Source organism: Buceros rhinoceros, unplaced genomic scaffold, assembly GCF_000710305.1.
Source record: "Buceros rhinoceros silvestris isolate BGI_N320 unplaced genomic scaffold, ASM71030v1 scaffold20926, whole genome shotgun sequence".
NCBI lineage: Eukaryota > Metazoa > Chordata > Aves > Bucerotiformes > Bucerotidae > Buceros > Buceros rhinoceros.
In genome coordinates this window covers 1-627 of record NW_010417317.1, presented here as the reverse complement: position 1 = coordinate 627, position 627 = coordinate 1, and the positions used below count along the sequence as shown (strand labels likewise).

Sequence of the window (627 nt, the reverse complement as noted above, 5' to 3'; positions counted from 1 at the left end):
CCCCCTCCAGCGTGATGCCACGCACAAAGAGGATGGTGAGCACCACGTAGGGGAAGGTAGCCGTGAAGTACACCACCTGCGGGGTGGCACCTCAGTGGGGCAAGGCCACGGACGAGAGGTGTGGCCAGGGTTGGGACTACGGGGGAGGGACTATAGACCAGGGAGGAGTTGTGGTCCAGAGTGTGGAGCAGTGAACCAGGAGAAGAGGGTCTAGTCCAGGGGAGGGTCTACGGTCAGGGAAGGCAGGGCCATGGCCACATGGAAGGAGCTGTGCCCAGAAGGGGTATGGCCAAGTCGCGAGGGATGTGGCCTTTCCCGGAGTGGGAGGAGCAGGCACAGAGGGCTGGGGACACTCCTAAAAGGGGAGGGGCTGTGTCCAGGAGGGGTGGTGCCACGTCCTCCCCATATGGGGGAAGCTATGTCTGGATGTGCAGAGGGGACACGGCCACGCTGGGGGACAGGGACCAGAGCAGGGGGAACACATGGGTACCTTCCCAGAGGACTTGACGCCCTTGATGAGGCAGAGGAAGACAACAACCCAAGAGACGCCCAGGCACCCCAGGAGGGGCAACCGCACATTGCCCAGGTTCCCAATGTCATCGGACAGGTCCAGCACATAGTTCCTGC

The 627-nt window shown here is 62.5% G+C and overlaps 1 protein-coding gene across 1 annotated transcript in view; it reads right to left on the bottom strand.

Moving 5' to 3' along the window:
- SLC6A9 (solute carrier family 6 (neurotransmitter transporter, glycine), member 9) overlaps positions 1-624 on the bottom strand; it is a gene marked incomplete at its 5' end in the record, with an annotated part of 2,741 nt that extends 2,117 nt beyond the window's left edge. Inside the window, 2 exons of the mRNA XM_010138166.1 lie at positions 9-76; positions 491-624. Of these exons, the coding sequence (XP_010136468.1) occupies positions 9-76; positions 491-624 (202 nt within the window). The remainder of the gene's footprint in view (positions 1-8; positions 77-490) is intronic.
- Between the last annotated feature and the right edge of the window lie 3 nt (positions 625-627).